Source organism: Micropterus salmoides, unplaced genomic scaffold (assembly GCF_014851395.1).
Source record: "Micropterus salmoides isolate LMB-PRFRI ecotype aquatic unplaced genomic scaffold, ASM1485139v1 Ms_hic_scaffold_1596, whole genome shotgun sequence".
NCBI lineage: Eukaryota > Metazoa > Chordata > Actinopteri > Centrarchiformes > Centrarchidae > Micropterus > Micropterus salmoides.
Window position 1 is genome coordinate 1 of NW_024040703.1, and position 12,891 is coordinate 12,891.

Here is a 12,891-nt window from a genome sequence, read left to right on the forward strand (position 1 = left end):
ATTCCTGTTAATCATGAGCACGTCAGCAGCCTCACGAGCAGCTAGCGTGGCTGGGGACCTTTATTTAAAAAAAAAAAATCCCAGAGAGTATCAGCAGCAAAATGAATGAAGAAAGAACGTCCTCTTACCAGGTTCTGTACAAAGTGCTTAAACGTCACCTGACAGACTGTGACAGGTGCTGGATGGAAACCTGGATCAGGACCAGAACAATAGGATCTTTGGACTCTAACAGCATAAAGACCTTCTCATAAAGACTTACTCCTACACAAAGTCTTTAGGCTATGTGACCTCTGACCTTGCGCAGCAGCGAGCGGTCAAAGTTTCCCAGAGCCAGCGTGGCGGCCTGGCCGGCCCTCAGCACCCTGCAGGCCGAGCGGTTCCTCTGGATGCTGCCCACCTTCAGACGCAGGAAACGGCCCTCGTCAGTCGGACCGACCACCAGCCGCTCGCCTCCCGACACACTCCGCTGAAACACACACAGACATTTATTGCAGGATTACGATCCACTGGGCCTGATCAACCGGATCAGGCACCACGGAGGGTGCCAGGATCACCACGGCTGGCGGGGCGATCGCTCAGAGGAGAGTAAAGAGAGCTGGGATAGGAGCCACGCTGGCCCAGCTTGGACTAAATTCTGCTCCTGAAGGTCTGGACAAAATGGGACTCATATCGACCAAACAACAGAATTCAGAGACTGTTGTGCCCAAATCGTTACAGAGACCTGCTCCATCAACATCCAGGATCAAGCACTCGGCAGGTGTCATAGCTGTCAGCACAAGACTCCGGCCAGATGAGAGGAGGTGGGCTTTGCGTTTCACATGGATGATGCTTTGTGTTCAAATGCAGTCAAGATGGACTCTGTTTCCCAAATGTCAGACTGTTTATTGTGAAGATGAAACTCTTATTATCATGTGGTTGCTGCTGTTTACATTCACCCCAGAGGAAAACTGAAAAAATGCAGTGCAGAATGTTCTGGGTGTTTACGTGTCTGTATATATGTATAAATAACTGTATATATTGTTTTATTTTATTTTATTTATTAAAAATGTTACAATATTTATAAAACAATTATAACTTCATTCTCAATATATTCACTTTTTTATTCTCAGAATCTCAGATTGTGTCCCTCTCCGTGGCTCTGCTGTGCAAAGTAAGTCTTATGAAAGGATCCTAAACTGCAACGGGAATTTCTTTGATAACAGAGATTATTTGTCGGATTGATTATCAGACAAACTCAGATAAATAATAAATAAATAAATAATGATTTCATCCTTTAAGACATTTTTGTTGTTTTTGTTCTGTATTTAGCTAAATATTCAGAGATTTGAGGATATTGCCTGGACTTAATACATATACACTGGCAGGTTTATCACATGACTGCTGACTAAAGTATACAGATAATATGATCTGTGTGAATGTGTGAAATACGTCCAGGTCAATGACAGGATTAAAAACTAAATAAATTTCAGACTTTTTTTAACATCTTCCAAACCTTGAAAAACTAATCAAACCTTTCTAAACCCTTATATGATGTGTGTTGTTTTCTCACCTGTATAGAGTTCCTCCCACCACAGTCCCGACGTCAGGAACCGAGTAGATCTCATCCACCTGCAAACACACACACACAAAGGAAAAGGAAATCTCCTATCAGGTCGGCCGGATCAATAATCTCCTTTCAACGTCTCCTCAAAGCTGCACTTCTATAAACCTGCTCTGGGGTTTTATCTTTTAACACAAACAGTTTTATTTCAGAGAATTTCAGTTGAATTTTATTATTAAAGAGGTGGTATTCTGCTTATTTTAAGGTTCATAATCCTATTTAGGGGTTGTACCAGAACAGGTTTACACATAGTTTTTGTCATACTGCACATTGCTGCAGCTCCTCTTTTCACTTGTGTTGAAGGCTTAGTTTTAGCTATGTAGTGATACATCTTGTCTCGAAATGATCTTTGTTGGGACTTGCACATGCGCAGTTCCTAGTTAAGGACTACTAGCCAATCAGAAGCAGAGAAGGGCGGGTCAGTGAGAAGACAGTAAACAACTTTGGTTCAGCTGTACATGTTGCCGACCAGCTTGGCAACATAGACTGGAACAAGAGTTTCAGAGTGGTGAGTTATTAATCTGTAACAAAAGTATCTTTCATCCATAAAGTTTTAACTGAGCTCTGTCTCTACATCACAGTAACAACTTCCTGTCCACTGACTGCCTGGAGGGTAGCTAGTGTTTGGAAGGGAGAGGAGAGGTGTGTGCTGCAGCTCACTGTTTCTGAGGGCGTGTCGGAGTAGCCGCTTGGCGAGTGTTCTATGAGGCGCATTAAGCTTTCATCCCTGTGACGTCACAGGGATGAAAGCTTAATGCGCCTCATATAAGGGAAGTGGCTGGACTACAAACGAGCTGTTTTCAGGCAGTTCAGAGCAGAGTTTTCTGTGGGAGATGGGAACTACCTTTGGGCTGGAATTTGGGCTTTTTCATTTTGCAAACCTGTTACATGCACAAAAAAGGTATACTCAATAAAGGAGAGGGAAAAAGCCAAAAAGCAGAATATCACCTCTTTAATGTACTAGGGTTGGGCCGACAGACGATGCTATCGTCCATCGGAGATAGCTGACAGATGGTCAATGGTTGAGTAGGCATCGTGATTGTAAAACCCCACCCCCCGGCATTTTATTTTTCACATAATACCGTGAAAGCAGGTTTTAATCACCACAAATATTATTACACATTTTAAATATGCTTCGCACCTTCCTTGGAATTCCTTCCTTCTCCCCACACACAGACACACACGTAGGCTACCGAGTTTTTAACCGAGTGAAGTCTGCGAGTGAACACATGCACATAAGACGACCGCTATCCCTCCCCCTCGTCCATCCCGATGTTTCAATGTAGACATTATCCGATGGAAATTTTGTAGACATCGCCCAACCCTATAATGTACAATAATTATCTTTTTGTTGTCTTTCAATCTTTTATTTCTACTGATTAATTTTTCCTTTATGTGAAACACGTTGTAGTTAATATTTAAAAAAAAAGGTGTAATAAAAATAAATATTATTATAAATCAACCAAAGCTCACACAATCACATAGCAGCAGACTTTTTATAAAAACCTTTTCCCAGTCTTATCATTCATGGCTACGTCTGCAAATGGAACACGTTAGAAACACTGACTTGTAGCGTAAAAGATGGTGAGTTAAATCACATTACAAGTGCACGTGCGCGCACACACACACACACACACACTTGTACTTCTGTCTTTCTGAGGACTGTCACTGACATTGGCTAGTGCATTTCCTGGACCCTTACCCTAACCATCACAACTACAATGCTGACCCTAACCAAAACCTAATTCTAACCTCACCCTTAAAACCAAGTCTTAACCTTGAAACAACCCTTTGAAGTTGTGAGGACCGGCCAAATTGTCCTCACTTCCCAAAAATGTCCTCACTCTGTTGGTTAAACGCGTGTTCCGGTCCTCACTATGTTGCAAGTACAAGTGCGTGCGTGCGTGCGTACCTGGAACTCAGTCAGCTGCTGCATCAGCTCCTCCTGGTCCTTGCTGTTGCTCAGTGGAGGGAGGATGTTCAGGAAAACCTTCAGGAGGTCCAGACTCTCTCCAGACACGCTGGACAGGGTGAAGATCGGCGTGATACTGCACACACACACACACACACACACACACACACACACACACATGGAAACCTTAATCATACTGACAGGTGTTTCTAATATTTTGTCCACTGTTGTATAAGCAGTGTCTGTTCATCTAAAACTGACCAGCTATTATTTCTGTAAGATGATGAATCCTCAGGCCCTGATCGTGTAAATGAGTGCTCTGATAGTGATGATGCGTTCAAAGACTCACAAGTGACACGTGTTTAAGCTCATGTATATTTCCCGTACTTCATCTAACTTGTGTTGTTGTGTGTTTAGTTTTTCTTTGTCAGGAATGCAGGTTTTGTTGATACTGGAGGTGTTTCTGGGTATTTAGATTATCCATCTGACAGATGTTAATCATTGTTGGATAGTGTCTATAATAGTGCATTAAGATTTATGACTGGAAGTAAAGCTTCTACACACCGTTGTTCCTCCTGTTCAAAATGATAAACTGGCCTTTATTATCAATGAGGAGGCACATACGAAGGAATGAGAAGCTATAGATTGTTGTCACTGTCAGACACATTTCCAGGTTGCTATTATTGCTGACATGGTTGTGTTTTGATAAAGATGGACGGCAACACAGAGGCGATCTTTGAATGGCTAGAAAAACACTGGAGCATTTGTAGCGGTATTTAAGAAACAGCAGTAGTTGTACTGAATCAGTATCAGTAGTATTTGTATTCACCATGCAGACTGAGTGAACTGCAGTAGTAGTAGTAGTAGTATCAGTACTATTTGTACCCACCATGCAGACTGAGTGAACTGCAGTAGTAGTAGTAGTAGTAGTAGTATATCAGTAGTATTTGTACTCACCATGCAGACAGAGTGAACTGCAGTAGTAGTATCAGTAGTATTTGTACCCACCATGCAGACAGAGTGAACTGCAGTAGTAGTAGTAGTAGTATCAGTAGTATTTGTACCCACCATGCAGACTGAGTGAACTGCAGTAGTAGCAGTAGTATCAGTAGTATTTGTACCCACCATGCAGACAGAGTGAACTGCAGTAGTAGTAGTAGTAGTAGTAGTAGTATTAGTAGTATTTGTACCCACCATGCAGACAGAGTGAACTGCAGTAGTAGTAGTAGTATCAGTAGTATTTGTACCCACCATGCAGACTGAGTGAACTGCTGTGCGGCCGTCACAGCGTCGTCGGGGCTGGACACCACCATGGGGACCTTGTTGCAGCCCGGCTGCTTCAGGACTCGCTCCAGCTGCCGGACGGTTCGCTCCACGGTGCCGCGGGAGCACAGGTCCACTTTACTGACCACGATAAAGATGGGAACTTTCAGCGCCATGGCCAGGCCCAGGTGCTCCCTGGTCGTACCGGCTGGAGGGAGGAAAGCAGGAACACTGTGAACATGCTGACATCGAAATAAATCATTTCAATAGGAGAAAATTTTAATAATCTATGATTTAATTAATTAAGTTAATGCGACTAAGCTATGCAGCATAAAATGGATGGACGCTCTGATTCTAAATGATTAATTAATTAAAGCTAATTTAAGTTATTCTGAGTTGATGAGCTCCTGCTGGAGCTGCAGTCTGACTGAACAGCCTCCTGCAGCTCAATCCACCGTCACAACCGTCGCTTACTGCTTCTCTTGTTAAAAAATACAATAACATAAATTCTCTGATTCCTGCTTGTTAAATGTGAATATTTTCTGTTTATTTCCTCCTCTGTGAAGGCAAACTGTGAATACCTTGGGGTTGTGGTCAAAACAAAAAAAAAGGCTTTAGGAAACACTTTTTTTGTGACATTTTATAGACCAAACAACTGATCGATTTAATCGACAGTGAAAATAATCGTTACTTGCAGCCCTGCTGTAGATACCCTGGAAAAAGAATAATTATTGTACAATAAAAAGAGACCAGAGCTGCACAAATCACGTGACTAATCGATTTGCAGATCGACAAAAAAATAATCTGAAAGTACTTTGACAGCAAACAATGCTGTGGCTCTAGCTTTTCAAATGAATATCTTTGGGTTTTGGACTGTTGATTAGACAAATTAGTGAATTAGTCTCTATTTGTCACTATTGGCAGATGTTATTTACAACCGTAATTGCCTCAAGTGTCTCATATATGAAATAACCATGTGATAGTTTGCAGGTGTGAATGAGAATTAGAATCACACTTGTGAACTCTTTAAAACATGCACAGTCTGCAGACACAGTGTGAACCAGCTTTGAATCATCTTAAAACACTGATCGCTTCTGACCTCTGGTGGTGACTTTCTTTTTTCTCCTCCTGCACTCTGTCTCACGGTTTTGGGGTTTTTGTGCAAGTATTTCCTGTTTTATTTTGGTAAACCTCTTTCCTTCCTGTGTGTGTGCTCCCTGATGGTTTAATATGTTTCACCTGTGTCGTATCATCTTATCCTCACTGGTGTATTTAGTCTTTCTGTCTGACTACGTTCCAGCCAATCCCCCCTCGTTTCATGTGGACTTGCTTGGATTTTAGATTTCGATTCTTTCCCCCCCTCCTGTTAGATTTGATTGCTTATGTTGGACTGCTTACCTGGTTTTTCATCTCGGACTGCTTTTGTCCCATGAGACATTATTAAATCACTAAACTGAACCTGCTCGGCCTCTTTACTGAGAGCACAGTAGGATTGGGTATCGAGAACCGGTTCCAAATTCCAAGAACCATAGATTCGATAAGACCCGTGTGTTTGGATTCTGCTTATCAGTTCCTAACTAGCCATAAAGGGGAAGATGAGCGAAGAAGATGAAGGATCACCAAGCGCTGACAAAAAGATCTGTGGTGAAAGAGTTGGTCTCAGAACCGAGATTCAATAAGAACCGGATTTCATAAGTTGTAATATAATAACTGGAATCAGAAATGATAAAATACAAACGATACCCAACACTAGAGCTGAGGGGGACTTCCTCATTTTGCTTCAAGAAATCATTTAGAACTAAAGCTGCAGACACTGTATGGTTCCATATATGGAAAGATGTCAAACACAAAGCTGAGAGCTGACGTGGTGTCAAGCTGGGCTACAGACTGTTCTGACTGTTGACAACAGTCAAAAAAGATAATGTAGATAATGTAGATAGATAATGATGGATTCACAGGTTTAGTTCAGTTAACTGATTAGTTGATTGACAGAAAATGAATCGCAACTATTTTGTCTAATTGAGAAATGAGCTGCAGCTCGAAACAGGATTATTGAAGAATTTTGATAAAGGGCACTGATTTTATGCCACACTGTCTGACCCTGCTGTACACCACTATACTGACAGGCGTTTTCACCGTAGAAGAATGCCTCGCGTCACACACGGTTATAAATGTGCTGATGTTGCTGCTTCCTGTACGTGAAGCGCGGCTGCTGCTCACCGATGCCGGTGTTGGCGCTCACCACCAGCATGGCGAAGTCGGGGCAGTAGCTGGTGAGGCCGAAGATGGTCGTCTTCAGGTACTTGTGGTGTCCGGCCAGATCGATGAAGGTGATCATCTTGGAGGAGCTCTCGCAGATTTCCTCGGCTGTCCGGGACTCGCTGTAGTTCACAACCTGCATTGATATCAGCCCGCGTACTGTGTCATCGGGTTTTTAAAATTCTGAAGATATTTTAATTACATTGGATTTCACATACTAACACTAAAGCTAATATCATCTCCCTCTCTCCATCCTCGGCTTTCTCACCTCCCCTTTGCTGTTGAAGCCCAGGATCTCGAAGCTGATGCTGGAGGTGCGTCCCGTCTGGATCTCGTGCAGGTGTCTGAAGAGGTTGAGCCGCGCTCGGCCTCGGCCGTTGTCCAGCTCGCCCTGTGTCAGGACGCCCAGCAGCGTCGACTTCCCCGAGTCCACGTTCCCCAGAACCGCCACCCGCAGATCCAGGAACTGTCCCAGTCCAAAACAACATGACGGAGGAGAAGGACTCATAGTCTCTAATATAAGTCTGTTTACATACAAGCAAACTCAGATAAAAAAATTGACGTATTTGCGACCCTTCCCCAAAAGAAAATCTTTGTGATTTCAACATGTAAACAAAGAATTCTGGTCCTCTGAGAAGAGAATAAAGTTTTTTTTTTAACTGTTTCCACTTCAAAGACGAGATGGCTGCAACATTGTGTTTATTTTAATTACTATTTTCCCAAGTGTTTCCCCTATGTGTACAAAGCTAAACTTTCGAAAGAATACTGGGAGAAATTATAACTATTAGATATGGGAAAAGGCATCTAGCTAGTTTTGATGCTCTCCTCAATTACTTTATATTAACCCTGTTAATATGACCTCGGCCATTAGATAGGACCGTCCATGTTTGCCTTTTGTGTCTTAATTTACAGCTTTTGGCATTTATCTGTAATAGCCTAATTAATATAAAATATAGGCAACAGGTAAGACCAAGGATATTTCTTCACTCCCTTCAGTAAAATTAGCAAACATTGTATTTTGCACATTAAAATCCAAAAGAAACATCTCCTCATCAGCTTAAAAGGACTCGTTTGCAATTACGCTGCTCTTATAACAGCACCTGTCAGGTAGAAATCCGTTAAAGAATAAGGAGAGAAAGCTAGCCAAGCGTTGAGTGTTACCGTGGGAAATTTAAGTAGTGGCGCTCCTCTAGACATCCCCCTCAAAATAAAAAACTCCTCGGATCTACACGATTCATGTGAATGACATATTTTGATAGAAAATGGCGAATTTCACCGAAAAGTGACATGTTGTGTTTACAGGGCCTGCAGCTGAGCTAAATGCCATATCATTTAATCCAGGACCAGGCCACAATGCATCCCTCCAGTTATCACTCTGGGGGGAAATGAAATAGAGGTTGTTAACTCCTATAAATACCTGGGTCTTTTGATTGATGACTCCCTGACTTTTAAGCCACGTGCTGTACCTGGTGAAAAAGCTGAGGCTAAAACTGTTTTTTTATTTTCGAAATAAGTTGTTTTTCTTTTAATGTAAAAAAAGTTACTTGTGGCCACCACTTTTTATCTGTTCTGGACTGTGGTGATTTTTTATATATGCATACCTCTGCACAGAATCTTCATATGATTGATACAGCTTGCCATGCTTCCTTGAGGTTCATTTCAAATTGCAAAGCGCTGACTCACCACTGTGAGCTATACTCTCAGGTTGGATGGCCTCCTCTAGCCACCCGAAGGCTATGTCATTGGTACACTTTCATATATAAGCCTATTCTGGGTCTGCTGCCAAGCTACCTATGTGTTCATATCATGCAGAAAAGTAATGGGCGACACTCTTTGCGTTCTCAGGACTTCTTTATGCTCTCTGTGCCAAAGATCCGTATGGAAACGGGAAAGAAGGCATTTCTGTATTCTGCACCTTCAGCATGGAATACGTTGCAAAAGGACTTGAAACTCACTGAATTAATCTCGCTAAACACATTCAAATCAAAAATGAAAGACTTAGAGGCAGATGCCTTAATATGTAAATGCTCTTAGATTGTAAAAATGATTTAAAATTACTTGTAATGAAATGTTAGCTTACTAGTCTCCTGTGTTATTTGTCTGTACTTGTGTTTGTATTTTGTTATATGCTGCTGCCTGTCTTGGCCAGGTCACCCTTGCAAAAGAGGTTCTTAATCTCAATGTGACTCTCCTGGTTAACTAAATAAATAAATAAATAAATGTTGGGGTCATTTTAAATATCATTACAAACCTGTGTCTGTTTTTTTTCCTTCATGGTCCGACTCTTTTATTCTGATCTGAACGAAGAGAACGCTGTTGGGATCTGGATGATTTCAAATTAAATAAATAGTTGCTAGCAGCTCACCGCAGAATGATTTGGTATCTGACATGGACGAGACTTTTGGACCTAGACAGACAGCTGGACAGACAGGACCTCCTTCTTGGGTTTACTTTATCCTGCGTTTTGCTTTTATTTGTTCTCCATGAACAGAAACTGAACCAAGAGGAAAACGCAATGACTCATCCCCTGATTCAGGCCAGAGAACACAAACTAAAGGTTTTATATACACACAGCAGGGAAACCAGAACCTGGGGACAGAGTCTCACCTGCTGATCGTCAGGAACTTTTCGAACCAGGACTTCTGCAATTTTGCGGGTGTTTCTGTCTGAGTCGTAGTCCACCTCCCTCTCTCTGAGGAGAGTGATGTCGGCACCGACTCTGACGAGACAATGAAGTAAAGCCTGATCACACAACATCCTCGAAACGTGTTCTAATTGGTTCGGGACCCGTAAACTGACTGATAAACATTTTATCTGCTGCATTGTTCTTTTTACTCTCTGGTAATATTTATGTAAATAAAACTACCAAGAAACAGGCCGCATTAAATGACACTGTTCAATGCTGATGGTGAACAGGTGAAATTCATCAGGCTGAAACAAGCAATAAACAACAAGTTCGTCCAGTTCAGGGAGTTCGGTAAATCCGGCAAACCTCAAAAGTTCAAACCCCTAAAAGTTTAGGAGAAGAATACAGAAATGGTCTTGCATGAGGCCAGGTGTTTCTCTAACACACATGTTTCATGTATTTTATTGTTGTTACAGACTCTTTAATCAGGTGACCTACTTCTCTGCCATCCTCTTTAAGGTCTTGAGCGAGGCCTTCATGTCAGCCTCGGTCAGGCCGACCAGCAGGCCGTTGTCTTCCACGCCAATCTGATAGACGGCCTCGCCGCGGCCCTCCTGCAGGCGCCACTTGAGCTGCGTGGCCAGATGCTCGAAGCGATACTGAGTGGGGTTAACCAGCTTCAGCTACGACAGCAGCAGAGACAGAGATGCATAATGGTACAGGAGCAGAGCCACAGAGCTCATAGTTTAAACAACGCTTTACCTCAAATTATTAAAAGTAACATTAGGCTGGTGGCCAAACAAAAAATATGGTGTCTGCAAGGTTCAAAGATAAGTTAAAGACTTTAAAAGATATTTTAATAACTAACAGAATGAAATACCTGCAGGCTTATGTATACCTGTTAATACCTGTTTCATGGTCATACTGAACCAAGTGTATGGACTATGAGGCTTAAATGATTTACAAAGTGCATTAATGTACTGGAATTTATATCACATTTTTGTCAGATCTTCCCAGCAGTATAATAACAATTATGGCTGCAACTAAAGTCCCCTCCAAAAGTATTGGAACGGTAAGGCAAATTCCTTTGTTTTTGTTGTTCACTTAAGACATTTGGGTTTAAGATCAAAAGATGAGTATGAGACAAGAGTTCATAATTTCAGCTTTTATTTCCTGGTATTCACATCTAGATGTGTTTAACAACTCAGGAAATATCACCGTTTGTATTAGACCACAGCATTCTTAGGTGAGCAAAAGTAATGGAATAAATAATCTTAAAGTAAATAACTTGCAATAACTGCCTCAAGCCTGCGACCCATCCACATCACCAAACTGTTGCATTCTTCATTTGTGATGCTATTCCAGGCTTTTACCGCAGCTTCTTTCACTTCTTGTTTGTTTCAGGGTGTTTCTCCCTTCAGTCTCCTCTTAAGGAGGTGAAATGCAGCTCTATTGGGTTACGGTCAGCTGATTGACTTGGCCAGTCTAAAACCTTCCACTTTTTCCCCTGATGAAGCACTGTGAGATAACTGTTGTTGTGATTTGGCGCTATATAAATAAAATTGAATTGAATGAAGTCCTTTGTTTTGTTGGCAGTGTGCTTTGGCTCATTGTCCTGCTGCATGATAAACTTCCTCCCCATTAGTTTCAATGCATTTCTCCGTAAATTACCAGACAAAATGTTTCTGTCCACTTCTGAATTCATTCTGCTGCTACCATCATCAGTTACATCATCAATAAATATTAATGAGCCTGTTCCAGAAGCAGCCATGCACGCCCAAGACACGACATTACCGCCACCATGCTTCACAGATGAGCTTGTATGCTTCGGATCATAAGCAGTTCCTTTCTTTCTCCACACTTTGGCCTTTCCATCACTTTGCTAGAGATTAATCTTGGTCTCATCAGTCCATAAGATTGTGTTCCAGAACTTTTGCAGCTCATCTCTGTACTTCTTTGCAAATTTCAAACCGGCCTTCCGTTTCTTTGGCTGATGAGTGGTTTGCATCTTGTGGTGTGGCCTCTATATTTCTGCTCTCTGAGTCTTCTTCCAACAGTGGATTGTGATACCTTCAGCCCTGCACTGTGGAGGTTGCTGCTGATGTCACTTCCTGATGTTTTGGTTTTCTTCACAGCTCTCACGATATTTCTGTCATCAGCTACAGTTGTTTTCCTTGGCCGACCTGTTGCTCAGTACACCAGTAGTTTCTTTCTTTTTCAGGACATCCCAAATTGTTGTGTTTGCTATGTCCAATGTTTGTCCAATACGATTTTCCTTCATTTCTCAGCTTGACAGTGGCTTGTTTTTCTCCCATAGACAGCTCTCTGGTCTTCATGTTGGTTTATCCTCTTTAACAGGAAATGTAGTCTTTATAGGTTTGAACCAAGAAAACTTAGACTAGTCATGCAGAGCTATTTAATGTTTGGACAATCAAGCTAAAAGGCAACACCTGGGTAACAAGAAACATCAGTCAGTCACATGTTCCAATAGTTTTGCTCACATGTGAAATGGGTGGATTCAAACAAACAGTGATATGTCCTGAGTTGTTTAACACATCTAGATGTGAATTCCAGGAAATAAAAGCTGAAATTCTGAACTCTTGTCTCATACTTTTGATCTTAAACCCAAATGTCTTCAGTGAACAACAAAAACAAAGGAATTTGCCTAACCGTCCCAATACGTTTGGAGGGGACTGTATCAATTATTTTTAATATCAATTCATCTGCTGATTATTTTCCACCTCGCTAAATCAGAGCAGGGAATGAAGAGTTACCTTGTACTCAATGTTTCCTTCTTCTGCCTGGAAATAGAAGAAAAGACGACAGATGAGGACAGTTAAACACGATTAATGTCAAAGAGACAGGTTTAATTATTTTATACAATATGGACAAAAAGTATGTAGTAACTAATCACATACTTTAGTGTATTTTCTGTCTGATTCTGTTTCTGTCTGTACTGGACACAGATGAAACTGATTTTTTAACATTCCCATTTTTAATCGCCCAAAAAATAAAAAGCTGGCTCATATATCACATCATTGTCAGACACATTATGTGTATTGGATTCAAATGTTATGAACATTTTCTAGTAATAATTATAATTCTATTAATTCTGGGTATCATTTAATATGTGATACATTCAGCTGTAGTAACTTCTTTTATATTTTAGACAGTTGCCAGAGACATGGTGATAGACTAAGTGAGAATATGTTTTTAGCTAACACCACAGCC

At 41.4% G+C, this 12,891-nt stretch overlaps 1 protein-coding gene across 1 annotated transcript; it reads right to left on the bottom strand.

The window, feature by feature from the left end:
• Positions 1-259: 259 nt before the first annotated feature.
• Positions 260-12,461, bottom strand: LOC119904896 (GTP-binding protein 2-like; the record flags this gene model as incomplete). Its single annotated transcript, XM_038721524.1, is given in 10 exon segments — positions 260-456; positions 459-466; positions 1,550-1,608; positions 3,513-3,648; positions 4,764-4,983; positions 6,996-7,170; positions 7,303-7,500; positions 9,642-9,753; positions 10,159-10,343; positions 12,435-12,461. Coding segments are annotated over 10 exon segments (1,302 nt in total), but the record flags the coding sequence as incomplete, so codon positions are not given.
• Between the last annotated feature and the right edge of the window lie 430 nt (positions 12,462-12,891).